Source organism: Tupaia chinensis, unplaced genomic scaffold (genome assembly GCF_000334495.1).
Source record: "Tupaia chinensis unplaced genomic scaffold, TupChi_1.0 Scaffold000126_2, whole genome shotgun sequence".
In the NCBI taxonomy this organism is placed as follows: Eukaryota; Metazoa; Chordata; class Mammalia; order Scandentia; family Tupaiidae; genus Tupaia; species Tupaia belangeri.
The window spans coordinates 2,332,441-2,355,181 of NW_006159594.1; the positions used below are offsets into that span (position 1 = coordinate 2,332,441).

At 50.7% G+C, this 22,741-nt stretch overlaps 4 protein-coding genes and 1 non-coding gene across 8 annotated transcripts in view; 3 read left to right on the forward strand and 2 right to left on the reverse strand.

Moving 5' to 3' along the window:
- The first annotated feature begins 6 nt into the window (after positions 1–6).
- Positions 7–2,775, forward strand: PSME1 (proteasome activator subunit 1). Its single transcript, XM_006144548.2, has 11 exons — positions 7–165; positions 807–839; positions 979–1,041; positions 1,160–1,270; positions 1,359–1,404; positions 1,510–1,607; positions 1,850–1,918; positions 1,996–2,063; positions 2,168–2,222; positions 2,293–2,379; positions 2,554–2,775. Exons 1-11 carry the CDS (start codon positions 127–129, stop codon positions 2,632–2,634), a joined length of 750 nt encoding a protein of 249 aa, XP_006144610.1. The 5' UTR covers positions 7–126; the 3' UTR covers positions 2,635–2,775.
- On the reverse strand, positions 2,769–6,974 carry EMC9 (ER membrane protein complex subunit 9). Of its 4 annotated transcripts, none has more exons than XM_006144550.3 (6): positions 6,899–6,974; positions 6,401–6,610; positions 6,180–6,256; positions 3,351–3,420; positions 3,171–3,265; positions 2,769–3,007 (listed from the first exon to the last, which is right to left on the reverse strand). In XM_006144550.3, exons 2-6 carry the CDS (start codon positions 6,596–6,598, stop codon positions 2,827–2,829), a joined length of 621 nt encoding a protein of 206 aa, XP_006144612.1. In that variant the 5' UTR covers positions 6,599–6,610; positions 6,899–6,974; the 3' UTR covers positions 2,769–2,826. The 4 variants fall into 4 exon arrangements, with proteins under 4 accessions (XP_006144612.1, XP_027626118.1, XP_006144611.1 ...); XM_027770317.1 differs by having other exon boundaries at positions 6,726–6,960; XM_006144549.3 differs by having other exon boundaries at positions 6,700–6,960.
- Positions 6,975–9,229: 2,255 nt separating this feature from the next.
- PSME2 (proteasome activator subunit 2) lies at positions 9,230–13,565 on the reverse strand. Its single transcript, XM_006144560.3, has 11 exons — positions 13,422–13,565; positions 13,090–13,122; positions 12,048–12,110; positions 11,718–11,804; positions 11,585–11,615; positions 11,402–11,499; positions 10,521–10,589; positions 10,041–10,108; positions 9,833–9,887; positions 9,444–9,530; positions 9,230–9,349 (listed from the first exon to the last, which is right to left on the reverse strand). The coding sequence occupies exons 1-11, from the start codon at positions 13,467–13,469 to the stop codon at positions 9,269–9,271; spliced, it is 720 nt and encodes a 239-aa protein (XP_006144622.1). The 5' UTR covers positions 13,470–13,565; the 3' UTR covers positions 9,230–9,268.
- A 226-nt stretch (positions 13,566–13,791) lies between these two features.
- The window catches only part of RNF31 (ring finger protein 31), a 17,499-nt gene continuing 8,549 nt past the window's right edge, over positions 13,792–22,741 (forward strand). Inside the window, exons 1-12 of the mRNA XM_006144559.3 lie at positions 13,792–13,859; positions 14,582–14,774; positions 14,855–15,001; positions 15,142–15,297; positions 15,632–15,691; positions 15,791–15,866; positions 16,110–16,287; positions 16,760–17,147; positions 17,305–17,595; positions 17,861–18,109; positions 18,217–18,402; positions 18,521–18,727. Of these exons, the coding sequence (XP_006144621.1) occupies positions 14,583–14,774; positions 14,855–15,001; positions 15,142–15,297; positions 15,632–15,691; positions 15,791–15,866; positions 16,110–16,287; positions 16,760–17,147; positions 17,305–17,595; positions 17,861–18,109; positions 18,217–18,402; positions 18,521–18,727 (2,130 nt within the window). The 5' untranslated portion in view covers positions 13,792–13,859; position 14,582. The remainder of the gene's footprint in view (positions 13,860–14,581; positions 14,775–14,854; positions 15,002–15,141; positions 15,298–15,631; positions 15,692–15,790; positions 15,867–16,109; positions 16,288–16,759; positions 17,148–17,304; positions 17,596–17,860; positions 18,110–18,216; positions 18,403–18,520; positions 18,728–22,741) is intronic.
- LOC114007126 (U6 spliceosomal RNA) lies at positions 19,823–19,929 on the forward strand. The gene has a single exon (XR_003548764.1). It is a non-coding gene; the product is annotated as a U6 spliceosomal RNA (small nuclear RNA).

Genomic DNA, 22,741 nt, shown 5'->3' on the forward strand with positions numbered 1-22,741 from the left:
CCCCCCCCAGTCGCTCCACTCACGGCTGCCCAGGAAGGCAGTGCGGGTAGCGAGCGCTGCTTTCGCTTTCCCTTCCCGGTGCCCACTCCTCGCTCCTAGCGCGGCGCTCGGCCCATCGCCCCAGCAATGGCCACGCTCAGGGTGCAGCCTGAAGCCCAAGCCAAGGTGAGCGCCGCGAGTTCAAGGCAGGGCCCATGGGGAGGCGTGGCTCCTAGAGACTGTGGGCATCCGGATCCACCCCGAGCCCCCCACCATGTGTGACTGCATGCCAGCAGTCTGCGTGACCCGAGCGGAGTCCCAGGGAGACTGGCGGGGGGGCGGGGCGGAGGAGAGGCGGCCGTGGCTCAGCGGAGTGAGGTGAGGCGAAGAGCTAGCGTGGAGGGGAAGTCCGCTGGCCTGAGGCCCAGGACCACACACAAGCCGGGTGCGGGACCTGCCTCGGCATCCCGTGGCCTTTCGCTCAGGGTGGACCCGGGAGCCGTCTTCACAGTCCCACTCGCAGAGGGCGCTCTTACATCCCGCACGCAGCCCAGGCGACCCCAGGGATCCCCGCTGACAGGAAGCCGAGGGGATCCACACCATCCTTTCCCAGCCCCGCCGGGATCCATGTCTGCAAAGATCCACTCCTCCAACACCCCAGTTCCCCCTCACAGGGATCCGGCTCCCCTTCTTCCCTTCTTCGGGTCTGGCTTGAGAAGGATCCATTCCACCCTTCCCCAGGTCAGGTCTCCACAGCCCTATGGAAACTGTTCTCAGATGAACTGGCTCTAATGCCAGGTTTCTGAAGGGTTGCCTGTGTCCCACAGGTGGACGTGTTTCGTGAATACCTGTGTACCAAGGTAAGACCTGGCCATTGGCACCCCAACCCCCAGCTCCTGCTGCCCAGCCCTCCCTTGCTTGCCAGTCTCAGCCCTGCCGCATGGCCTAGGAAGAGCATTTGATTCTGACCTCCAACCTCCACATCCATCCTACACACAGACAGAGGACCTGCTCGGAAGTTATTTCCCCAAGAAGATTTCTGAGTTGGATGCATTTTTAAAGGTACTCGGGCCAGGCAGGGATCTACAATAGGGGCGAAAAGAGTATGGGGCGGGGGGGGGGGGCATATGAGTTAGGAGGGGAGAGGGACAGCCTCACCTCTGGCTCTCTTCCCACCCAGGAGCCAGCTCTCAATGAAGCCGACCTGAGCAATCTGAAAGCTCCATTGGACATCCCAGTGCCTGATCCAGTCAAGGAGAAAGAGAAGGAGGAGAGGAAGAAACAGCAGGAGGCAAGTCAGGAAGACTTGGGAGGAAGGACCCAACCAAGGGGAAAATCAGCCTGAGCCCTGACACCCATGCACCCCTCTCCCCCTGCAGAAGGAAGACAAGGATGAAAAGAAGAAAGATGACGATGAAGACAAAGGTCTTTGAAACCACTACGAGAAGAGGCTTGAGCCCCACCTTAGGGGCTCTTCCCTCCCCCACCTCTTACACAGGCTAAGTGACTGACCCACTGCCCACTCTCTAGGTCCTCCCTGTGGACCAGTGAACTGCAACGAGAAGATCGTGGTCCTCCTGCAACGCCTGAAGCCTGAGATTGAGGATGTCATTGAGCAGCTCAACCTGGTGAGCCCTCCTACTTTCACCCTCAGGCTCCAGGTGAAACCCTGTCCTCTTGGTCCCTGCCAGGTATGGCATTTGCCAGGTCTTACCAAGTGAAGCCAGAGTCCAGGCCCTGGGGCTTAGGACAGACCTGCCACAGCTCTACCCAGGCTGGGCAGGGAAGCAGAGGAGGATAGAAACCTGGGAACTGGGTGTGTGTGTGTGTGGGGGGGTACTGATGTAACTTAATGTCTTTCTTGCCCCAGGTCACCACCTGGTTGCAGCTGCAGATACCTCGGATTGAGGATGGTAACAATTTTGGAGTGGCTGTCCAGGTGAGAGGGTCTCCCACTCCCTGCCTTCCTTTCCAGTCCATGCTTCCTCCTACTTTCCCCTCACCTTCTTTCCCCAGGAGAAGGTGTTTGAGCTGATGACCAGCCTTCACACCAAGTTGGAAGGCTTCCACACTCAGATTTCCAAGTGAGCAACTGCCTCTTCTCACCTCATGCACTTTGCCTTTGTTTTGGGACAGAGGCCCACGCTCCCTGCTCCTCCTCCCACTCCATACACACTTCTTCCCACAGATACTTCTCTGAGCGCGGTGACGCAGTGGCCAAAGCAGCCAAGCAGCCCCATGTGGTAGGTGAAGCCCAAGGTGCATGGGGGAAGGACGCATTTGACATCAGACCTGACCCTGAGTTTCCCGCAGGGTGATTACCGGCAGCTGGTGCACGAGCTGGATGAGGCAGAGTACCGGGACATCCGGCTGATGGTCATGGAGATCCGCAATGCTTATGTGAGGATGTGAGGGCAGGGAAGGGGTGGGCATCTTTCCTAGAAAGTAGCTCAGTCCTGACCCTGCAGGCTGGGGAGTGAAGGGTGACAGAGCTCGGCCTCACCACCAGACTAGAAATGGGGGACAGAGCCACTGGAGGCCTGCAGCTGACCCTACATCTCCCTGGGCCTGTAGGCTGTATTATATGATATCATCCTGAAGAACTTGGAGAAGCTCAAGAAGCCCAGGGGAGAGACAAAGGGAATGATCTATTGAGAGCCTCCTCGTATCCTGTGATGAGTACAACAGAGCATGACATCACTTCTTATCAGGGACTTCAGATTTTCCCCAACCTCCTCCTGTTGAGGTTTCTTCCTCCCCCCATCTCCCAGGCACAATAAACACAGTCATACTGTTCCCCAGTAGCCCAAGTCTCTTTATTGGAGCCTGACCCTTCCTGGCCCTGGCTCAGGCATTTCCGTTGGTGCGACCAACCCACTGGGTAATTTGAGTGTTGAGCTGCTGGTTGGTCCAGTCCTGCCGGATGTCATCAAGGTGGCAGTCAAAGTCCACAAGGTGCTGGTGGGCCCGGCCCTCCAGTAGTGCTCCCACCATCTGCCGTGACTCTTCCCAGTCCCTCCACATCACTCTGAAATGGTAACCCCATGAAGGGCAAACTCAGCAGGCAGAGGAGTCAGACACAGACTTAATAGAGACTGGGTTTAACCAAGGACTTCTGGGGTAGGACCAAGACAGCGGAAACCCAGGAGCCTTGGGTTTCCAAGAAAAGGTAGAGGGGATGGGGCACTCACAAGTTCTTGTCCTTGGGAACCCAGCGGAGACCTTGGTTCTCTAGGACGATGACCGGAGGCACACGAGGCTGTGGCACTAGTTTCTGATTATCCAACTGGGTAGACAAAGAAGGGTAGGTGAGAATTTCAAGGACCCTTCTCCCTAATTTCTACCTCCCTCCCCAGAAACCCAAGCCTCACCATAATAAGTACTGCATCAGGAAAGAATTCTGCAATTCGCCCAGCAATTTTCAAGGCCAGGAGCCCAGGGCTGTGTAGAGGGAAGATCAGAGGAGTGAGGAGCCAACGAGGGCAGGCCCTGTCCATCTGGGCTGGGCTTCCCAGGTCTCATAGATGCGGGTGCATTTGTGGTCTTTCCCTGCCACTGGCCTGGAGGGTTGGGGCCTGCTTGATGCTTGAGGCAGGATAGCTTGATGCTTGAGGTCTGTGGGAAACGTGCTCAGACACTGCTGGTAAGAGTGGAAATGAAAGGTAGTCCTTTTGGAGGGTGATTTGGCCAAATTGAAACTATATGCCATACATAGGCTAGCCCGGAAATTCCATTTCTAAAGAAATTACTGTAGGGCCAGCCTAGTGGTAAAGGGAGCTGAATCCTACATAGCCAGCTGTGGTTTGAATCCCAGCCCTGGCAGCTTGAAAATCACATCAGATATGTGTGCCCCAAGCCACTGCAGAAGGGAGAGGAGTAAGCAGAGAACTGGAGGAGAAGGTCTGAGGCATGAGCATGCCCCATTAGGAAGTGCTTTCTCTCGTCTCTCTGGCAAGTATACACACCTTCTAGCAATTAAAAAAAGAATTACTGTAATAATAGGACAGTGTAGATAATAAAAAAAAAACTGGAAACAGTTTTAATGTTTAACATAGGACATTAAATAAATTATGGTACATGGGCCAGCAGGTGGTATAGTAGTTAAGACCTGGACTCCCACATTGCTCACTGCAGTTCAAGTCTTGGACCTGGAGGCTTGAAAATCATGCCAAGTGTGTGTGCACATGTGCCCAAAATCCCATCTTTCTATTTTCATACCATATTCCTAACAGCTATATAATATGATACAGTTGTACATTTATTTATTTATTTATTTATTTATTTATTTATTTATTTATGTTTTTGCAATAGGGATGGGGGCTTGCCAGAGAAAGACAGAAAGAAATTAAGAAATCACCCCCCAGGGAGGATGGCCACACTGCAATTCCTTCTCCTCTTGGGATTTTGGGCAGGCACACATGCACACACACATCCACTGTGAGTTTCAAGCTGTTAGGTCTAGGATTCAAACCACAGTCAACTACGCGGGAGTCCAGTGATATAACCATTACGCCATCTGCTAGTACCCTTTATTTCTTAAGAGCTTTTTGCCTTAGGACAGGGCATGTACACTTACTGGAGAGAGAGAGACAGCTAGAGGGAAAGTGAGAAATGACCCCCAGGGGGATGGTCACGCCACAATCACTTCTCCTCCATACTCCTCTCCTTTGGATTTGGTCACGCACGCACACGCACCTGGCATGATTTTCAAGCCACGGGGTCTAGGGCTCGAACTGTGGTCAGCCAAGTAGGAATCTAATGATGTAACTGCTGCAATAAAACTGCTGCACTATCTGCTTGCCCCACAAAACAGTATTTCTAACTTCATCCATACATATAATTTATATACAATTATCTACTTTTCCTTGATATATACAAAGAATTTTTTTTTTAGTTGTTGGTTGTGGGACCAACAGATGGCATAATAGTTACCTTGCTGGACTCCCATGAAGTCCATCACAGTTCGAGTCCAGGACCCAGTGGCTTAAAACTCACACTGGGTGCATGTACGTGCATGCCCAAAATCCTGAGAGGAGAATGGAGGAAAAGGGATTGTGGTGTGGCCATCCCCCCGGGGGCGTTGATTCCTTGCGTTCTGTCTCTGTCCTCTCTGACGAGTGCACACACCCTATAGCAAAAATCTTTCTTAAGAAGCTGGCAAGTGGTGTGGTGGTTAAGGATGCTGGACTCCCACATGGTCAACTGGTTAGAGTCCCGGACCTGGCGTGTTGCTTTCACACTTTGCCCTCTCTCACTCTGTCACTCTGGTCACATTTAAATTAACAAATTAATAAATAAAGTTAAAGAAAATACTTCTTTTTTAAAAAAATCTCTCTTAAAAAAAATCTCAGGGCTGGCAGGTGACATGGTGGTTAAAACGCTGACCTCCCACATGGCCCACTGGGGTTCAAGTTCCAGACCTGGCAGCTTGCTTTCTCAATTTCCCTCTTCATCTCTCTCTTAGTCTGTTACTCTCTAGTCAAATTAAAATAAATAAATAAATAAAGTTAAATAAAACAACTTTTTTTAAATTCTCTTAAATATAAAAGGGGGGTTGGGCTGGCAGGTGGTGTGGTGGTTAGGGTGCTGGACTCCCACATGGTCGGCCAACCACGGTTCAAGCCCCAGACCTGGTGGCTTGCTTTCTCACTTTCCCTCTCTCTCACTCTTCCTTGCTCTGGTCAAATTAAAATAAATCAACAAGTAAATAAAGTTAAATAAAATAATTCTTTTTTTGGGGGGGAGAAGCTTTTGCTATAGGGTGTATGCACTTGCCAGAAAGACACAGAGAGACAGAGAGATAGAAAGTGAGAAATCACCACCCCAGGGGGATGGCCACCCCGCAATCCCTTCTCCTCCATTCTCCTCTAGGAATCTTGGGCATGCACGCACATGCGCCTGGCGTTGAGTTTTAAGCCACCGGGTCCAGGACGCGAACCGCGGTCGACTACGTGGAGTCCAGCCATTACACAAACTGCTGGTCCCAATAAAATAATTATTAAAAAAAAAAAAGGGAAAAATTGTTGGTTGAATTCCCCGTGTTCTTTCAGCACTTGGGGACAGTTAAAGCAAAATCAGCCTGTTGTGGATACACAATTGTCTTCCCACCCACACCGCAGGGCAGGCTGGGCTCGGAATGACCTCGGTTCTCTTGCCCCCACTCTAATCCTTTGCCCTCTGATTCTGGCTACCCCACTCACCTCTGGTCGTCCAGGGCTGCGTTGGCATGGTAGTACCCAGCCACCACCAGACCGGCCTGTGCGCCCCACACATCCACCTGCCGTGAGAAAGGGGCTGTCAGTACCTAAACTGTGTAGTGGGCCCTGTGGCTGCGCGCTGTTGCCAAGGGGCGAGAAATGGACTTGGGCTAGGGGTGTTAGGGAGTTTGTGCTCGGGGTTAGGGGGTGTTCAGCGGCGGCACCTGGTTGAGGGCGACCTCCAGCATGACCGACAGGGGCAGGTGGCTGTGGAAGAGGGGGACACAGTCGGAGAGACACAGGCATTCTCTTGACCGCGGGGCTGGGGCCAGCAGCAGCCCGTTGACCGCGGCGTGTGGGTACCGGGCGGCGTGAAGGCACATCTTCACGTAGGCCCGGGCCGAGATCTCCACCTCCCCCATGGCGAGCAGGGCCTGCCCGGGACGCAGCAAACCCAGTTAGTGCAAGTCGCTCACTCCGCCAAGGAGCAACTGTCCGCAACCAGCGTCCGAGAAGCTCTCACCAGCGTCCCGGCGCCCTTTCCCGTACCCCCTCACTTAGGTTCGCCACTGAAGCTAACTCGGCTCGAAAGCAGCCCTCCGGCTCCGGGCGACTTCAGTCCTGGTGCCCGCTCCCGGCCAGTCTCACAAGGAGGTTCATTGCATCCCAGAGTAACAATCCTTGTCTCCCCCCGCCCCGAGCAAGCGGTAGCAGATTTACACCTGTGCTGAGGACGCTGAGCCGGCAGCTCTAAACCGGACCAGCTACTGGAGCCTCGCCCTGTGATGCTTTTGATAGGGCTAGAGGTTATCATTTTGTCCAATCAGTGAGCGTTTCTAGTCGTTGTCCCTCCTTCGTCTCTCCGGGACTGGAAAGGACCCGCAACTGTAAAGGAAAAAAATCTGCGCTGATCCTCATTGGCTCTTCTGCCTGACTTCCGCTCTTGATTGCAGATTGGCTTTGCCTGTTACCTGTTCTGCCCGCCCACACAGGCCCTCCGAGCCAGCGGGTGGAGCGCTCGCTAGCAGCCTGGTGTCCCGGAACCGGGGATATTCCAACCTGGTCGCAAAGCTGGCTGTCGTGCTCCTTATATGGAATGAGTGGCTCTGTACTATGGACCGGCTTTATCACTAATCAACAAGCCATGTTACTTTCACGACTTCAGGTAATCTGGCTCTTGGTTTCCTTAGTGTAGTATCTGCTGACTATGGTCCTTTAAGGGTTAAATGAGATATGTATGTAGACGAGCTTCCATTTTCTTAGTTAAAAGTATTTCATCTTTATTCATGATAGTGTGCAGTGAGAGTGAGAGATGGAGAGAGACGGAGTGTCCTCCACACATCTGATCATGATCCTTTTCCTCTAATCTTCCAGGCTGTAGGATACTGGGCACTAGCTGCTGGGTTACAGACTGGGGAATTCCAACTGTGTCTGCCATTTGGGATACTGCTCCTTTTGAGCAGCTCATTAACACTGCACCATGGAGCCAGCTCAGCTGCCCAGCACATTTTTATCCTATATTATAAAACAAAAATAAGGCCAAGAATTAAGGAACCTCCTGTGGGTTTCATACCAAAAACCAAAATCCTTCTACCACACTGCTCAGGGCTGAATTCTTGAAAGGCAAAGATGAAGACACCAATTGGTGGGCAAAGTGAACGGAGCGAACAAAAAGCAAAACTTAAAGACCCATCCTTCCAGGACCAGTACTTGGCATAATGGCTGTGTCGCTGGACTGCCTTGTAGTCGGTCGCGGTTCGAGTCCCAGATCCGGCGGCTTAAACTCACGCCAGTGCATGTTCTTGTGGGCCCAAGATCCCGAGGGAATGGAGGAGAAGGGATTGCGGCATGGCCATCCTCCCAAGGGATGATTTCTCACTTTCTGTCCCTCTGTCTCTGTCTTTCCAGCAAGCACACGCACCCTATAGGAAAAACCTCTCAAAAAAAAAAAAAAATCCTTCTCATAAAGTCTCGTGGTGTATTTCTTTCATCACGATATCTTGGGAGACTTGTCTCCTGTCTCCCTCCCTTTGAGGATTCCAACCATTCATTCATAATCCTCCCAGTGAAATCTCATTCTCAGTGCCAGCATATGGTGTAGAGGTTAAGGGACCTGGATCCCATGTGGGTGACTGAGAGGTTCAAATCCTGGATCAGGTAGCTTAAGAAACATGCTGGGCACTTGTACATGCATGTGCTGATGAGGAATGTTCCTTTCTTCAGTCACAGGGCTTTCCCTTGTCTATCCAAAGCCTGATTATTTCCATAAGGGTTCTGCCCAAATGCCACTTCTTCCATGAAGTGCAAAATGAGACTTCCAGATGGAACAAATCTTATGAAATTCCAAAATACAGTTATCTGCATGGCTGTCATGGTACATAACAATGTTCACCCTGTCCTTCGGTTGGATCTTCTTTTAAATTTTGCTAGAGGGCATGCGTGTTTGCTAGAGACAGAGCAAGAGAGAGACAAAGTAAGAAAGGACCTTCTATAGGGGTTGGTCATGCTGCTCTCCCTTTTGGGATTTTAGGAATGCGTATACATGCATCTAGCATGTTACCCAGGCTGCTGTGTCCAGGACTAGAACCACAGTCAGCAGTGTGGGATCCAGCTATCCTAACCATCACACGACTGGCTGGCCTTCTTTATTTTATTTTTTTTTTTTAAGTTTTTTTGCAGAACACTTACAAGGTAGAATAGGAGGGGTAAAAAGAAAAAGTGAGAAAGCACCCCCTGGGGAATGGCCACATTCAATCCCCCCTCCTCTATTTCTTCCTCCTGGTAGGATTTTTGGCACACATGCACATATGCCCAGTGCAACTCTCAAGCTACCAGGTCTGGGACTCAAGCCATGCAATCTACCATGTGGGATCCAGCTACCTTAACCCCGAAGTCACAGGCTGGCTGTAGGAGACTCTCTTAAGAACAGAATGAGCATCTAATTCATCTTTGCCTTCCTGACACCCACTCCTTTTCCCACCACCACGCCTTCAGTATCTGGACATAGGTGGCACTCAATAAATGCTTTTTGAATAAATCATGCACATCAGAAGTAAAAGTATAAGTCATTTATTTTCCTTCTAGCCCTGGGCTCAGTACATAGACGGCTTCTCTTCACCCTTTGGATTGACAATTTTCTCCAGGTTGCTGCTGATAATGTGATAAAGCTCAGCCTGGGAGAAGGCCAGAAGAGTAGTAGTCAGGCAGGTTCTTGGCCTCCACCCAAATCTTTTCCCCACCTCCCCTAAGGGTTTTCTCCACGCTCACATAGAAGGCCCTCAGGTCCAGCACCATAGCCCTGAGCATCCCATAGGCGGCCTCATCTCGCTCGTGCACCAAGGCCCGGTAATCCATCTGAGGTGTGGGAGGCAAAGCTGAATCAGCCCCGTGGGAGGCTGTGATATTAGCAGTTTCCTCACATAGGGGATAAGTAACTGGAGCATAAGCCCCTTCGCAGCATCAAGAAATGGGATCCCACAGGATGGAGCAGAGAAAGGTATCAAGGTTATTGAAGCCTGAACCAGTTTCTAGATAATGATTTGACTTAATAGTAACCACTTTGGGTAGGTCATAAACAAGACATGGGCCTCTTTCCCCTCTTCCTTGGTCCACCCCCAGCCAGCCTCAGCTAAAAGGCCAGCAGACTGTCCACTCACTACATGGGTCTCCTTCGAAGCCTTGGCCACAGCATCCCCACGTTCTGAGAAGTACCTGTCAGAAGCAAAAGGAATACCACAAGAATGGGTCTTCAGAGAGAGATATTCTCCTAGACCCTTTCCAGTCTCCCAGGGGACTACACATCTTTGAAAGTCCCAAAGAAATGTCCCTGAAGTTCCCCCACGCTGGTTTTCCAGTAGCCCTCACTTGGAAATGGTTGTCTGGAAGGCTTCTACTTTGGTCTTGACTGCATTCACCCTCTCCAGCACCTTCTCCTGTGGGTGACATGGGAGGCAAAGAAAACATTTCTTCTCCTCCTTCCTTCACTCACTCTCTTCTCCTCTTCCTCGTTCATGTCTAGCTCCTATCTCTTGCTCTTCTTTTTTGGCTATAGGATATGTGTGCTCGCTAGAGGGAGGAGGGGAGAGAGAGAAAGAGAGAGAGAAAGCACCCCTCCCCAGAGGGGATGGCCACACTGAAATCCCTTGTTCTCTTTTCTTCTCTTGGGATTTTGGCCACATATACACAACCCATTTTTCAAGTCACCCGTCTGGGACTTGAAATGCATAGCTGATCATATGGGATCCACCTGCCTTCATCACCACACTGCCTGGCTGGCCCCATCTAGCTCCTATCTTTAATCCCCCAAGTCAAATTCCCTAGTCTAAATGTCCTTTCTTTTCTTACCTGGATTGCTACTCCAAAATCATTTCCATCCTCAATCTTGGGGATCAGGTGCTGGATCCATGTGATCACCTATATTAAGATGTATCATATGACTATTATTTAACAAACCTACTGGTTTCTTCCTGTTTCTGCCACTTCCTAATAATAGCTGTATTTAACTAAACACTTACTGTATGCCAGGCACTATGCTATAGATTACTGATATTTAATCACCACAGCATCCTCACAAAATATGTATTCTTTTTGAGAGGTTTTTTGCTATAGGGCGCGTGCGCTCACCAGAAAGACAGAGAGAGAGAAAGTGAGAAATCACCCTCTAGGAGGGATGGCCACGCTGCAGTCCCTTCTCCATTCTCCTGTCGGGATCTTGAGCATGCGTATATACACACCTGGTGTGAGTTTAAGCCACCAGGCCTGGAACTCGAACCATAGTCGACTATATGGGAGTCCAGAAATATAGCCATTATGCCAACTACTGGTCCCTACAATATATGTATTCTTATGGTACCCATTTATCAGATGGGAAAAACTGAGTCACAGAATGCCTAGGTGACTTACTTAAGGATACCAGCTAGGTAAGTGATGGAATTAAGATTTGAACCCAAGTAGCTTTCTGTATCACACCATCTCCACTGTGTACTGAGTATAGCAGTAGGTTCTGAGGTTACAGAAGTAGATACATCAGTCTCTGATTTCAGGGGTGTCACTGTGATATCAGAAGTCTAGCAGAATGAGGAGAACAAAGGGGATCTAAACCCAGGGCACAGAAGGAAGTTTTCTTCTTGGGGACTAGGTCTCAGACTCAGAGACTGGCATCTCTGAAGGACCAGGGCCTGGCCTTACTGGACTTCTCCTTCCACTTCCCCCAGTCCCAGGCTTACCAGAATGCACTTCTCTTTGAGAGTCCAGACTTCTGGCTTAACCAGGGCAAGCAAAGCCAGGAGCTTCTCATTGCCAGGAAGAAAGCCACACTTAGGGACTGTGAGAAAGAGGGGATTCAGAGCCTTCTCATCCAACAGTCAGTGTGCCATTTCCCATTCCCTAGTTGCCCGTTCCTTCCTTACCTTCTTTCTTCTCCTGTTTATCTGTTTCCATCTATGGCAAAAAGTGAAAGTAGTTTCAGAACAGTCATGGAAGTTAAAGGACTATAATCTCCATTGGGTTTACAAGACGAGCCCTGTACTCTGAGAGCCTCACCTCATCATCCTTGGGTGGGGGATCTGGGATGGGAATGTCCAGTGGGGCCCGGAGGGAGGTCAGGTCAGCCACATTGAGGGAGTCCTCCTGCACAGAGCTCACTGTCAGGGACTGCCCAGCATCTTCCCCCACCCTGAGTCACAGCCTTCTTCCCATATATCCCACCTGCCCTCTGCCTGCCAGCCTGGGCTCAGGCCATATCCCATCCTAACATTCCCAGTTCACCATTCACAACTGTTCTCAGTGTGCTGAGCCCATTAGTTAGCTAGAGAGGGTGAGAAGAAGGGAGAGAGGCCCTGGGATGAGGCAGGAGGGGCCCACACTACTCACTTGCAAGAGCTGATTCAAGTATATGATTTTCTGAGGCAAAAATCTGTAGAGGAATTCCTCAGCCTGTGGAAATTACATTGCAAGGGTAGAGAATCACAGAAGATGCTTAATGAGATATCTGAGAAATGGGACTGGAAGGACCTTTGGAAATCACTGAGTCCAAGACTTAAAGAGAGGGTCCTGAAGTCCTGGAAATGAAGGAACTTGCCTAAGCTGGTAAGTGGCAGAACCAAGGTTAGGACTGTGGTATCCCTCCTTTGGGAGCCATGGCTTTCCCCTCTACATCAAAAGAGGAACAAGGAAATGGCAGAAGCCAGGAGAGTCCAAAAAGAGGTCAGATTAAAGATAAAAATTAAGGAGGCAGCAGGTGGTATAGTGGTTAAGGTGCTGGACTGCTACATGGTCAACCACTGTTCAAGTCCCAGACCCACAGCTTAAAACTCATGCCAGGCATGTGTGCATGTGTGCCCAAAATCCCAAGAGGGAAATGGAGGAGAAGGGATTGTGTGGCCATCCACCCCTTGGGGGGGGATTTCTTGCTTTCTGTCTCTGTTTATCCAGTGAGTGCACACACCCTATAGCAAAAATCTTTCTAAAAAATAAAAAAAGAAATGAATAATTAGGAGTTCTGGGACCAGCAGTTGGTAAAATGGCAATCGCTGGATTGCCATGTAGTTGACTGTGGTTCGAGTCCCGGACCCAGTGGCTTAAACTCACGACAGGCATGTGTGCGTGTGTGCCCAAGATCCTGAGAGGAGAATGGAGGAGAAGGGATTGAGGTGTGACCATCCCCCCTGGGGGGTGATTTCTCACTTTCTGTCTCTCTGTCTCTCTCTGTCTTTCTGACAAGCATGCACCCTTTAGCAAAAAAACCTCTCAAAAAAATATTAAAAAAAAAATAACTAGGAGTTCATCTTGGGAGCTGGTTTGGTAAGGGAATTAAGGATTAAGTCTAGGGTGGGTTGGGGGGTGTCACTCTGAGAGCTGTGGAACTTAAGTACTGGTCAGGTTCTGGGTCAAATCAGTGAATCCAGAGACTTACCTCTTGGAAAAGATTTTGTCTGAAGACATCCACCTGCAGAGAGAATAGTACCAGAGTGTTGGTTAAGAGTCTCAGTTATCAAGAGTAAGTTCCTAGCCCCAACCCGTGCCCTCCAACTGTGGCTCAGGCCTTTGCTACCACAGTCAGTTTTCCCAGAAAGCCCTGATCAGTGCAGAGATGGCCAGAGGGCAGGAATCTGCCGGCAGAAGTGAAAGCACCAAAGAGAGGCTTGGGGGTGTTCTCTGGCACAGCCTTGGTCCTCTGGTGCACCCAGCTTGGCCTTCATCCAGGAGGGCTCCCCAGCCCCTACCTGGCCTCCGGTTCCCCCTTACCTGTTTGCGGGCCTCCCCGCTCAAGCGCACCCCACAAGGCTTGGCCATGCTGCTCCCAGTTACTAAACCTCCGGTCTCCGGCTAGCCGCCCCGGCTTTCTCCTTCACTCCCCAGGTCCAGGCCCGCCCCCCTCAGCCCCGCCCCCTCTCCTCTTTTCCCCCCTCCTTCTGGCAGGCAGCAGACCGTAGGTAGCCCCTCAGCCATTCCCAGCCAGTTGCCACCAGGAGAGGCGGTGCCGCCTGGTCACAAGCCCAGGGGCTGTCCGAGGGTGGGGCTAAGGCGAGTGGGACGGCCGAGTCAGGAACTGGGGCTGTCCCTAGAGGAGGGGGTGGGGCTTGTGGCGAGGGCCAAGGGCTGTCCAGGGGAATCCCAGGGTTGGGATGAGAGGGATGGGAGTATAGGAGAGGACCTAGCCAGTGGTGGAGCAGCCTCTATAAGGTTCGACCCCTGAGAGAGGACTGGGAGGGATCAGAGCAAGGAGAGGAGCAGTAAGTGGGAGGACCTGGGGAGAAGGGCTAGCAGCAGGTGGAAGGAGCAGTCAAGGGGGCTTCCTCCAGGAGGGCGCACTGCCTTCAAGGACAGGAGAGGGGCAGGACTCGCTTGAGTGGGGTTAGGACCGGCCAGAGTCGGGTCCCTAGCAGGTAGGGACTTCCCCCGTGGGGAGTGGAGTAGAGCAGACAGGACCAGACAGGAAAGCTTTGAGTTAACCCGTAAGTGGCGCTACCCGGAAGGGGCGGTGTCGGCCAAAGGAAGGCGGGGAAGACCTCTTAGAATAACGAGGAAGCGCTAGACGCGCCGGGGGTGAGGCCGGGCCCTTTACTTCTTCATTGGCTGGGACCGGGTCTTTTCTCGTAGCCACGCTCCCCGCTTCCTGCGTCCTTCCCCCCTTTAGCCTTCACTCCGCCTCTTCCTCCGAGGCCGGGTCGCAGTCCCGCCCTCTCTTCTAGTTCTTCCTGTTCCCGGCTGTCCCCGGCTGTCCCTGGCTGTCCCCGGCGCTGGGCCGGGGGCCACAGAGTGACGGTGGTCGGAGTGACCGGGGGCGGCTGCTAGGCCAGGCTCGAGCTGCAAAGGCAGACACCAGGCGGGAGGGACGGCGCCCGGGCCTCGTGCAGCCTGTGCTGGGTCCTGGGCCAATGAGACTGGGCTGACTCCCATCTCAGGATGCCGGGGGAGGAGGAGCATCAGGCCTTCCTGGCCGCTCGCAAGGAGCTGGCAAGCGCCCTGAGGAGGGATTCCGGGCAGGCGTTCTCCCTGGAGCAGCTCCGGCCGCTCTTGGCCACCTCTCTGCCACCAGCCGCCCGCTATCTGCAGCTGGACGCCGCACGCCTGGTCCGCTGCAACGCTCATGGGGAGGTGAGGCCGCACGGAAAGGGGAATGTAGGGCCAGAGGCCAGGGCCAGGCTCACAACCCTGTGCTTTCTGACTGCTCCCAGCCCCGGATCTACCTCAACACATTGTCCACGGCCCTGAACATCCTGGAGAAATACGGCCGCAACCTCCTCAGCCCTCAGCGGCCCCGGTACTGGCGCGGGGTGAAGTTTAATAACCCTGTCTTTCGTAGCACGGTGGATGCTGTGCAGGTGAAACCTCTGGTCCTTATGGGAGGAAGGGTTTGGACTGGGGTTAGCTAGAAAAGGTCTGAAGCTGCGCCAAATGGAAAGGGTTCAGCCCTACTGGAAGGTGATCTCCTGAGTGATAACGGGTTGTGGATGTGTGGCAGGGGGGCCGGGACGTACTACGATTGTATGGTTACACGGAGGAGCAGCCGGATGGACTGAGCTTCCCCGAAGGGCAGGAGGAGCCAGATGAACACCAGGTTGCTACAGTCACACTGGAAGTACTACTGCTCCGGACAGAGCTCAGCCTACTGTTGCAGGTGAGAGGTTCGTTCTTCAGTTCTGATGACCTAAGAACCAGGGCTTATCTTTTTTTTTTTGAGAGAGGCTTTTGCTATAGAGTGCATGTGCTTGCCAGAGAGACAGAAAGCCAGAAATCACCCCCCAGGGGGGATGGCCACGATGCAATCCCTTCTCCTCCATTCTCCTCTCAGGATCTTAGGCACGCACGCACGCACATGGGCCTTGGCATGGTAACCACAGCAGTCTGGGAACTCTTGGTATTATTCTCCTTGTGAATGTCAAGGGACTAGGGCTTAGAGGGAGGGCCTTGTTCGGGACTCTTGGTGGGAATTCTTTTTATCTGCTTTTCAGGATGCTCACCCAAGACAGAAGGCATTGGAGCAGTTGTTGAAAGACACGGTTGAAGATGATGTAAGGAAGGCAGGAAGGGGGCTGGTGAACAGAGGAGGCAGGAATTTGTGAGACTCTAGGTCTCATACCCTTGCTCATTCCTTGACCATTCTTTCTCAGAGGCTGCAGCTTTCAGAGTTTGACCCCCTGCTAAGAGAGATTACTCCTGGCCCTCTCACCACACCCTCTGCTCTAGGTATGATCGATCCTGTATGGGGGTGGGGGGTGCAAGTAGTAGAAGACTATACTGATGAAAGTTTGGGACACTCCTGCCTATCTTATTTGTTATCTTCCATCTTTTTTTAAGTTTAAAGTTGTTTTCTTGGATACAAATGGGTTGAAAAGTAGTCTCGTGATTTGTTCTCCTTTGTAGCAAACTCAGAGGTAACTTGGTCTTTTTTTTAGGAAGATGCTCTGTTCTTTCTCTTCTGTTCTCCAGGCTCTACTCCTGGTCCCTGCTTCCTCTGTGGTTCTGCTCCAGGAACCCTGCACTGCCCAACCTGTAAACAAGCCTTGTGCCCAGCCTGTGACCACCTGTTTCATGGACACCCATCCCGTGCCCATCACGTCCGCCAGACCCTGCCTGAGGCCCTCCATGCCACCCACCTGAGCCCCAGGTGAGAGGCATTCCATCCTGGGTAGATCTAACATTTAGAGAAGTTAAGATCACTTGAGTACCTACTGTGTGTCAGGTCTTGTGCTAAAAACCAGGTAGTAGAGGAAAAGCAGCCAGCGTAGCCCTCGAGGAAGTTATAAACATCGAGCAAGTAACAGTCACAGTAAAGCAGATCATTTCCTTATGATGTGCAAATAGGTGGTAAGTGAATGCAACCTAGTCTGAAGGATCAGTTCACTCACTTGGCATATTTTAAACTGTAGTATGAGTCAGGCCCACTGTTAGGAATCTCTACCAGGAAAGAGCAAGCTTTAAACATTGAACAGGTTATGGATGTGGAAGTGTTCCAGACAGAACAACATGTGCAAAGGCCAGAGCCACAAGTTGTTACTCAGAAAATGAGGGATGCCCGGGGTGAGGGACCCAGCCACCAGGTCCCACCTCAGCAGGCCATGTCTGCTTTTCCATTACAGTTTACCTGCCTCAACCCAACCACGGCCCCTGCCAACCTCCCTGCTGGCCCTGGGAAACAGCTCTCTTTCTTCCCCTGATCCTGCAAGTGCCCGTCTTCCCTGGCACTGTGCTGCCTGTACCATGCTAAATGAGCCGTGGACAGTGCTCTGTGTGGCCTGTCATCGACCCCGAGGCTGTAAGGGGTTGGGGCTGAGGGTTGAGGGTTCCCAAGGAACTGGGGCCCTAGAACCTGAGCTTGCACGGGGTCAGTGGGCCTGCCAGAGTTGTACCTTTGAGAATGAGGCAGCGGCTGTGCTTTGTGCCATATGTGAGCGACCTCGGCTGGCCCAGCCTCCCAGCTTGGTGGTGGATTCCCAGGATTCTGGCATTTGCCTGCAGCCCCTTCAGGTAACTGCTCCTGGCCTCCCCAGATATTTACTCAAATCTGTTACCTCAGGCCATTTACTTCCCCACTCCCCATTTTCCTTCAGTTCCCCAGCTCCCTGTATCTCCATTGTGAACCTCAGCTAGTCAGTCAATGGGATAATTCTCTGTGCCTTCCCAGCAGGGGGATACTTTGCTCTCCTCTGCCCAGACTCAAGTTTGGTACTGTATTCACTGTACCTTCTGCAACTCAGGCCCTGGCTGGGTGTGTGCTATGTGCAATCGGACCAACAGCCCCATCGTAGTACAGCATGCCACCCAGCCCCATGCCAGCTCTTTGGAAAAGGGGCTCACCAAGCCCGAGCCTCCACAGCGGCTCAGTGTCCCTCTGCCTAGTACCTGTGGAGACCCTGAAAAGCAGCGCCAAGACAAGATGCGGGAGGAAGGTCTCCAGCTAGTGATCAAGATTCAGGTGAGGACTGGGTCTGCGATGAGGTGGGGCTGAGCTGGCAGGAGTAGGGTGACCCTACATTTGCTTAATAAGAGTTCTTATAAAACTTATTATTGTTAGCAGCAGCTGCCTTTCAATGAATACTTCCCACATGGCAGTGCTGTGGGCTGGTCACATGACATGATCTATCCTTCTACGCTCAGCCTTTTAGGGATCTTGGTTTGGGCTGAGCATGGAAGGAGGGTGTCCCTTCTGATGAGCCTATCTGGGTGTGACTGTGCCTTAGGAAGGGGAAGCTGCAGGTGCCTGTCCAGAGGAGGTCTTCTCAGCTCTGCAGTACTCGGGTACTGAGGTGCCCTTGCAGTGGTTGCACTCAGAGATGCCTTACGTGCTGGAGATGGTGGCTGAGCTGGCTGGACAGCAGGACCCGGGGCTGGGTGCCTTTTCCTGTCAGGAAGCCCGGAAAGCCTGGCTGGATCGTCATGGCAACCTTGATGAAGCTGTGGAGGAGTGTGTGAGGGCCCGGCGGAAGAAGGTATAGGTTGTAGGTCTGGAGGTGGGACAGGGCTGTGGGTCTCAGAGTCCCTCATATTGTCCTTTGCTTGCTTTTCTCTCTTCACTCTCTCTGCTCTCAATTTAAAGGTGCAGGAGCTTCGGTCCCTGGGCTTCGGGCCTGAGGAGGGGTCTCTTCAAGCCTTGTTCCAGCATGGGGGTGACGTGGCACGGGCCCTAACCGAGCTGCAGCGTCAGCGTCTAGAGCCCTTCCGCCAGCGCCTCTGGGACAGTGGCCCCGAACCCATCCCCTCGTGGGATGGTCCAGACAAGCAGGTGCTGGGAGGAGGCAAGGAGCCCAGGAGCCCACCTAGAAAGACAAGAGGGAAGGCCAAGAGGGAGGATCTCTGAGACCGATAGTCACTTCTCTCTCTCCTCCTGAATCACATTGCAGAGCCTGGTCAGGCGGCTTTTGGCAGTCTACGCACTCCCCAGCTGGGGCCGGGCAGAGCTGGCGCTGTCACTGCTGCAGGAGACACCCAGGAACTATGAGCTAGGAGATGTGGTAGAAGCTGTGAGGCACAGCCAGGACCGGGCTTTCCTGCGGCGTTTGCTTGCCCAAGAGTGTGCTGTGTGTGGCTGGGTCCTGCCCCGGAACCGAGTAAGTACCTCCCCTATACCTGAGTCTTAGAATTACCCCACTCCATTTGGATGCCCACCACAGCCACTTGTCTTTGGCACTTTTTTTTTTTTTTTTTTAAAGAATGACTTATATAACTTCGTTTATTATCATTCTTTTAAAAATTTGACCAGAGAGAGACAGAAACAGAGAGACAGGGAAAGTGAGAAAGCAAGCCACCAGGTCCAGGACCTGAACCATAGTTGGCCATGTTAGAGTCTAGCACCTTAACTACCACTCTACCTGCCAGCCCCGACACTGTCTTTTACTCTGCAATACTTTCAAAAGCTAGGTGGGGAGGGAAAGAATAGGCTATCCCCGGGAACCAGCAGTTAGCTTAATGGCTATGTCACTGGACTCCCACGTAGTCGACCATGGTTCGCGTCCCGGACCCGGTGGCTTAAAACTCACACCGGGCGCATGTGCGTGCATGCCCAAGATCCTGAGAGGAGAATGGAGGAGAAGGGACTGCGGCGTGGCCATCCCCCCAAGGGTGATTTCTCACTTTCTGTCTCTATGTCTCTCTCTGTCTGTCTGGCGAGCACATGTGCCCTATAGCGAAAACCTCTCCCCCCCCAAAAAAAGAATAGGCTATCCTCTTCGTTTTTTAAATATTCTGTTATGGCAATGTTTAAATATATAATAGAAAAGAAAATCCTATGACAGATTGCCTTGCCCAAATGACACTTCCATGCCAGTGTATTTGTCACCAAAATATCTTCAGCAGTTACCTGTAAATATTTCATCACGTATCTCTAAAAGATAAAATTGTTCTTGGGGCCAACAGGTGGTAAGGTGGTTAATGTGTTGTACTCCCACATGGCCAACCATGGTCTGGTTCAAGTCCCAGACCTGGTGGCTTGCTTTCTCACTTTCCCTTTCTCTCTTTCTCTCTTTCTCTGGTCAAATTAAAGAATAATAATAATAATAATAATAAATAAAATAAATAATTTTTAAAAAGAAACTAATAAAAAAAAAAAGATAAAACTGTTCTTAAGGGGCCAGCAAGTGGCATGGTAGTTAGATGCTAGACTTCCACTGACTGCAGTTTGAGTCACAGACCCAGTGGCGAGAAAAGTGCTCGCTTCGGCAGCACATATACTAAAATTGGAACGATACAGAGAAGATTAGCATGGCCCCTGCACAAGGATGACACGCAAATTCATGAAGCGTTCCATATTTTTTAAACAACTTTGTACATTTGAAGTTTTTTTTCCAACATTTTTATTTTCTTCAGTGTCTTAATGTGGAATTTAACTCTAACCAAAAAAGGGAAGCTGGCAGAAACAGCCTTCTAGCACACTTTTTTAAGTGAATAATGGTAGGCTAACACTTAATATTTTTATAAAGTATTGTAATATTGTTTTGTGGATAATTGAAATAAAAATTCTCATTGAATGCACTTTGTGTTGCTATTCGTATTTTCTCATCACATGTGTGTGGATGTCCAACATCCCAATTGTGGAATGGCCATCCCACCTGTGGGGGAAGGGGAGGTGATTTCTCACTTTCTCTCTCTTGTCTCTCTCTGGTGAGTGTACCCTTTGACAAAAACCTAAACAAACAAAAAAAGTTTTTGCAAAGCAAAACTATAACAACATTGTCATACTCACGCACACACACACACAATAAAAAAAGAAAGAAAAAAAGAAAAAAGAAAAATCCCCAAACCAGTAATTCTTTAATATTACCAAATAAGCGGGGGTGGCAGGTGGCATGGTGGTTGAGGCGCTGGACTTCTATATGGACTGACTAAGGTTTGAGTCCTGGATTTGTTTTCTCACTTTCCCTTTCTCTCTTGTCTCTCTGGTCAAATTAAATAAAAATAATCCTTCAAAAAAAAATTACCAAATATCCAGTTGGTAAAAACAGGCCCCCCCCCCTTTTTTTTTTTAAGACTTATTTATTTATTCATTCATTCAGTTTAATTTGACCAGAGAGAGACACAGAGAGAGGAGAGAGGAAAGTGAGAAAGCAAGCCAACAGGTCCAGGACTTGAACCGTGGTCGGCCATGTGGGAGTGTCCAGTGCCTTAACCACCACGCCACCTGCTGGTCCCAAAACAGGCCCTTCTTATCTCCTGAGCCCCCACTTATTCAAGGTCAGAAGCAGTAGTTCTTTGGCCAAATGCAGTCAATTTAGTTAGGCTGGCTCTGCATGTATCTGGTTTTATTTTCACATTTTGACATTTTTAAAAAGTTATTTTGAGTCAGTCCCATAGCACAGTGGTTAAGGGAGCAGTATTCCACGTAACTGACTGCAGTTTGAATCCCAGCCCCAGCAGCTTGAAAAACACACCGGGTGTGTCAGTGTACATGTCCCAGACCCCAGCAGGTTCTAGAAATGGAGAAGGGACTGCAGTGTGACCACACCCCCACTGGGGTGGTCTCTCCCTGTCTCCTTCTCTCCTATCCATCCTTCTCTGTCTCTCTTTCTTGTTCATGCACTCTGGCAGTTAAAAAAAAAAAATCTTTAATTAAAGATAGAGCATGTGTAGTTAAACATAGAGCATACATGTGAGAGAGAGAGAGAGAGAAAGGGTGTGGAAGCACCCCCCACAAGATCCAATCACATCAAGATCCCATTCCTGCAGTCCTCCATGCCGTTGTATCCTGGGCACCTGTATGTGAGCTTGGTATGTTTTCAGGTGGACCAGGCCAAGATTCAAACTAAAGTCTCTGTGTAGGATCCAGCTTCTCTTGAGCATGCATCGCTACTGTGCTACAAAACTGGCCCTCTTTTCTTTAACATAATTATATTAGGTCATCAGGAAAGTCATGACGTATTTTTCCATGTGAAAATGTATCATGGTTTTCCCAATGACCCAGTAGATTTATAGGAGATTGTAAAAATAGTAGATAAAGGGCCAGCCAGTCGTGTGGTGGTGAAGGCAGCTGGATCCTTCATAGCTGACTTGCGTGGTTCCAGTCCTAGACTCAGCAGCTTGGAGAACATGCAGGGTGCATGTGCACATGTGCCCACAATCCCAAAGGGAGGATGGAGGAGGAGGGGTTGTGATATGGCCATCCCCCATGGGAGTGATTTCTCACTCCCCCTACCCTTTCCCGACGCACCCCCACCCTGTCTTTCTCCAGAGTGCACACCTCCTATGATAAATTTGAAAAAAAAGAAAGAAAAAAAGATCTTCATACTCTTTACCTACTTTTCCCCAATGGTGACATTTTCTATAGTTATAGTACAATATCAAGGTCAAGAAATAGACACTGGGGAAACTCCCATATAGTTTGAGTCCCAGACCCAGCGGCTTGAAAAAAATCATGTGGGGCATGTGTGTTGTGTGCCCACCCAAAATCCTGAGAGGAGAATGGAGGAGAAGGGATTGCAGTGTGGCCATCCCTCCTGGGGGGTGATTTCTCACTTTCTGTCTCTCTGTCTGTCTCTGTCTCTGGAAAAAAAATAAAAAAAGAAATAGACACTGGGGGGCCAGCAGGTGGCATGGTGATTAAGGCGCTGGACACTCCCACATAGCTGACCATGGTTCGAGTCCCAGACCTGGGGGCTTACTTTCTCACTTTCCCTCTCTCTCTCACTCTCTGTCTCTCTCTGGTCAAAATAAAATAAATGAATAAATAAATAATATTAAATAAATGATTTAAAGAAAGAAAAAAAAGAAATAGACACTGGCTCAGGGTGGTGCCGTGGTAGCCAAACTGGACCCAAATGGGGAAAGTTCTGACTTTGCGTCCCAGAGCCTGCTTGAGCACACCAGGCATGTGCGTACCTGTGACCCAGGCCAGTTAAGTTAGAGGTTGGATTGTGGTAGGAGGACTCTGGTGGTGGTACCGCCTTTCTCTCCATCTCTCTCTCTCTCAGAAAAAAAAAAATAATGATGATGATAAAAAAAACTTTTAAGGGGCCAGCAGGTGGCATGGTGGTTAAGGACACCAGACTCCCACAAGACTAACCGCAGTTCGAGTCCTGGACCTGGTGGCTTAAACTCATGCCAGGCACATGTGTGTGCATGCCCAAGATCCC

What these genes read in the sequence shown, in the direction of transcription:
- EMC9 (XM_006144550.3), bottom strand. Translation starts at nt 6,598, where the DNA reads ATGGGGGAGGTGGAGATCTCGGCCCGGGCCTACGTGAAGATGTGCCTT. An exon ending in GCAGCCCTGGACGACCAGAG is followed by an intron (nt 3,421 to 6,179) that starts GTGAGTGGGGTA and finishes CCCTCTACACAG; the next exon opens with CCCTGGGCTCCTGGCCTTGA. An exon ending in GTTCCCAAGGACAAGAACTT is followed by an intron (nt 3,008 to 3,170) that starts GTGAGTGCCCCA and finishes TTACCATTTCAG; the next exon opens with AGTGATGTGGAGGGACTGGG.
- PSME2 (XM_006144560.3), bottom strand. Translation starts at nt 13,469, where the DNA reads ATGGCCAAGCCTTGTGGGGTGCGCTTGAGCGGGGAGGCCCGCAAACAG. An exon ending in ACTTGAATCAGCTCTTGCAA is followed by an intron (nt 11,805 to 12,047) that starts GTGAGTAGTGTG and finishes AGCTCTGTGCAG; the next exon opens with GAGGACTCCCTCAATGTGGC. An exon ending in ATTTTGGAGTAGCAATCCAG is followed by an intron (nt 10,109 to 10,520) that starts GTAAGAAAAGAA and finishes TGTCACCCACAG; the next exon opens with GAGAAGGTGCTGGAGAGGGT.
- PSME1 (XM_006144548.2), top strand. Translation starts at nt 127, where the DNA reads ATGGCCACGCTCAGGGTGCAGCCTGAAGCCCAAGCCAAG. An exon ending in AGTTGGATGCATTTTTAAAG is followed by an intron (nt 1,042 to 1,159) that starts GTACTCGGGCCA and finishes CTTCCCACCCAG; the next exon opens with GAGCCAGCTCTCAATGAAGC. An exon ending in TCATTGAGCAGCTCAACCTG is followed by an intron (nt 1,608 to 1,849) that starts GTGAGCCCTCCT and finishes TTCTTGCCCCAG; the next exon opens with GTCACCACCTGGTTGCAGCT.